We start from the raw sequence: 2948 nt of genomic DNA on the forward strand, positions 1-2948 counted from the left end.
CCTCTCCCCCGCTGCGGCTCACAGAACGGACTCGTCTCAGACCTGACCTTTGACGAGGTGTGTGTACTTTTTAATTCATAGTTTGTGTTCCGTGCTCGTCTTCTCCTGCCGTGTTTGTGGGGTGCGTGTGTCGCGTTCATGTTTCCACGCTCTCCTCCCGAGGTGCTAATGTTTCGAGGGCTGAATAATTCAGTCCCGAGCTCCGCTGGGGGTGCTACATGATATGAGGCCGGGGGGGGGGGGGGGGGAAACGATGTAACAAATGTACATCTGCAGATCAGGTATAAGCAGGGGGACGGCGCACTTTGCCTTTTCACCTCCGCCGGCCACGCCTCCCTTTTCCAATTAGTGCGGAACCGTGGGGGTGAAACCAGAGAGCCGAAAGGGAACACCGGGCGTCTGTTCCGTCGCTGCCCCCCCCCCCCCCCCCACCCCCCCCCCCCCTTTGTTAGAGCAGTCGTAGTCTGCAGTCGTCGTCTCCACGGATGCACAACTCGGGCGAGCAGCCGTGTTTGGGGGCCGCTCGGGGCCTCTGTGGTCTGGACTGGAGCGCTCGCCACCCGCACCTGGACACCGCCGCCGCCACCCGCTGCCACCACTGCGGCACGATTGCGGCGCGGAGGAACTCTGTAGGGCCGGGCGGAGGCGACGGCGGCGTGTGGCTCAGGCACCCCGAGGAGTTTGCCGGCGAGGCTCCGCTGTCGGTCTACGGCCGCCGCCGCCCGCCGCCGGTCAGACGCTGCTGAGAAAGAACTCTGTGCCAGAGATGAGGAGCAACCGGTACCACGGCGAGACGACGGCGGACTGGGCCGTGGCGCCCGCCAAGGACTACTACCAGTCCACCGTGAGCCTGAACCAGCCACCCGAGGAGCCCGGCTTTTATAGGCCCGGCCAGCACCTGCTTAGCAGATCAGCCTCGCATTACGGTGCAGGAGCCGCGGTGGTGGGGGCGAGGCCCGGGTGGAATCAAGGACAACCCGCCGCGGCCCCCTCCGCTGCAGGACCCGGCCCTCCTCCTCCTCCTCCCCTCCCTCCTCCCCCGCCTCCCCCTCCTCCCCCTCCTCCCCCGCCTCCACCCCCTCCCCCTTCCGCCCTCGAGCTGAGCCGTCTGTACAGAGGATCCCTGGGCTCTGAGCTGATCCCAGACGCGCTGCGCATCGCCGGCGGCTCACCGTGTCCCTCCGTGTACGGCGGCCAGCCCTCCTTCCCCTCCGTCGTCTACGCCTCCGTCGGCCCGGCGTCTCTGTCTCTCTCCGCCCAGCAGCAGCAGCAGCAGCAGCAGCACTACAGCGACCTCCGGGGCCTGCCGCTGGACCCTGGCCACCCCGGCGCTGCCGGCAGCCTCGCGTTGGACGCGGCCTCTCAGGGCATGGACGGAGCCCTCCAGCGCGCCTACGGGGCGGTGGCCTCCCAGCGGCTGCCGTACGACCCCAACTACGACCCCAGCCAGGCCATGATGGCGGCCACGGCGGGCATGATGTCGGGCGTGCCCGGCGGCGCCGGCGACCCCAAGCGCATGGCGGACCAGGGCTTCCTGGCGTTCCTGCGCGGCGAGGGCCTGGCGGAGAGCACCATCACGCTGCTGCTGCAGCAGGGCTTCGACTCGGCCGGCATGCTGGCCATGATGGAGGAGCACGACGTGCGCTCGGTCACGCCCAACCTGGGCCAGGCGCGACTGCTGTCCCGCGCCGTGCTCAGCTGCAAGGCCGGCGGCGGGCAGCTGGCGGCGGCGGCGGCGGCGCGGCCCCGCTCCAACAGCTTCAGCCACCGCGACGCGTACCTGCAGAGCCAGGGGCTGACCATGGACAGCGGCCTCATGCAGCAGCAGCAGCTGCAGCAGCTGCAGCAGCAGCAGCCGCCTCACGCCATGCAGGCCATCTCCCCCCGGATGGGCGAGTTCCTGGGACGGCGGCCCAACAGCGCCCCGTCCCAGCACCTGCTGGAGACCGCCGCCTACGGCGCCCAGCGGCCGCTGACCAACGCCGCCTACCCCATGAGCCCCGGGCCGTACGGGAACGCGGCGGTCTCCCTGGCGAGGCCCCTGTACAACGTCCACACGGGCCCTGTCCATGTCCGCCATGGGCCAGCAGGCGCCTGTCGCGGCCCCGGGGCCCCCCTGCGCGCCCAAGACCTTCTCGGGGTCCTACTCGCCGATGGAGCTGATGAAGAGGGCTCCCAACATGGCGCCCTTGTCCCCCAACATGGCGGCCCCCAGCCCCATGCACAGCCCCCAGCTGCTCCGCAAGGGCATGACGGCGGCCCCCGACCCCACCTCGGCCCCCATGGCCACCGGCCCCACCCTCCAGGGGCAGACCTGCAACAAGATGATGGGACGACGCACCGGCCCGCCCGTCATAGTCTCCACCATGATCGCCACGCCGGAGACAAGTAAAACCCCCCCCCCCCCCCCCCCCAGTGCTCTCTTTTGTCCTCACCTCCTTTCCTCCCCCGCGTCCTTTCCTTCGTCCTTTCCTCCGTCCTCGAGTGGGCGCTCGGCGTGACCTTGTCTCGTTGGTGCGTTTTGTCGACCTCGAGTCCCTAAAGCGTTTTTATTCAGAGCTTTAAAAGACGAGGGTACAGTAAAAGGTGAGGTTGACGCTACAGAATTTTTTTTTAATATTCCTCCTCTTTGAGTAGACGCAGTCTTTATAAATGAGTGTGATGCATACGAGTTGAGTGGATTATTACGACGATGTGTGTCTCTAAAGTAGTTTGACTGTTTCAAATATAAAGTTGAGTAGAGATGACAACGGCTCTGTTGTCTCGATTAGTATATATTCACTGGGAAAGGCGCTTTTATGAGCTCAGCAGGCGTTCTACTCTACTGTGATGACTTTGTTCATGGGCTCGGTTCCATTCGTTCTGGTATGTTGGGCATAGTTCATCTCGTCATGTTATTTTTACTAAATCGTGTCGATATTTTACTTTAGTTTTTGAAGGGGACGTTT

General features: G+C 65.0%; 1 protein-coding gene across 1 annotated transcript; it reads left to right on the forward strand.

The window, feature by feature from the left end:
* Nucleotides 1-485: 485 nt before the first annotated feature.
* On the forward strand, nt 486-2388 carry LOC311373494 (uncharacterized protein; the record flags this gene model as incomplete). Its single annotated transcript, XM_084490253.1, is given in 3 exon segments — nt 486-731; nt 794-2062; nt 2064-2388. Coding segments are annotated over 3 exon segments (1840 nt in total), but the record flags the coding sequence as incomplete, so codon positions are not given.
* Nucleotides 2389-2948: the final 560 nt, after the last annotated feature.

This window comes from Micromesistius poutassou (assembly GCF_964030765.1).
Source record: "Micromesistius poutassou genome assembly, contig: SCAFFOLD_6232, whole genome shotgun sequence".
Taxonomy (NCBI): domain Eukaryota; kingdom Metazoa; phylum Chordata; class Actinopteri; order Gadiformes; family Gadidae; genus Micromesistius; species Micromesistius poutassou.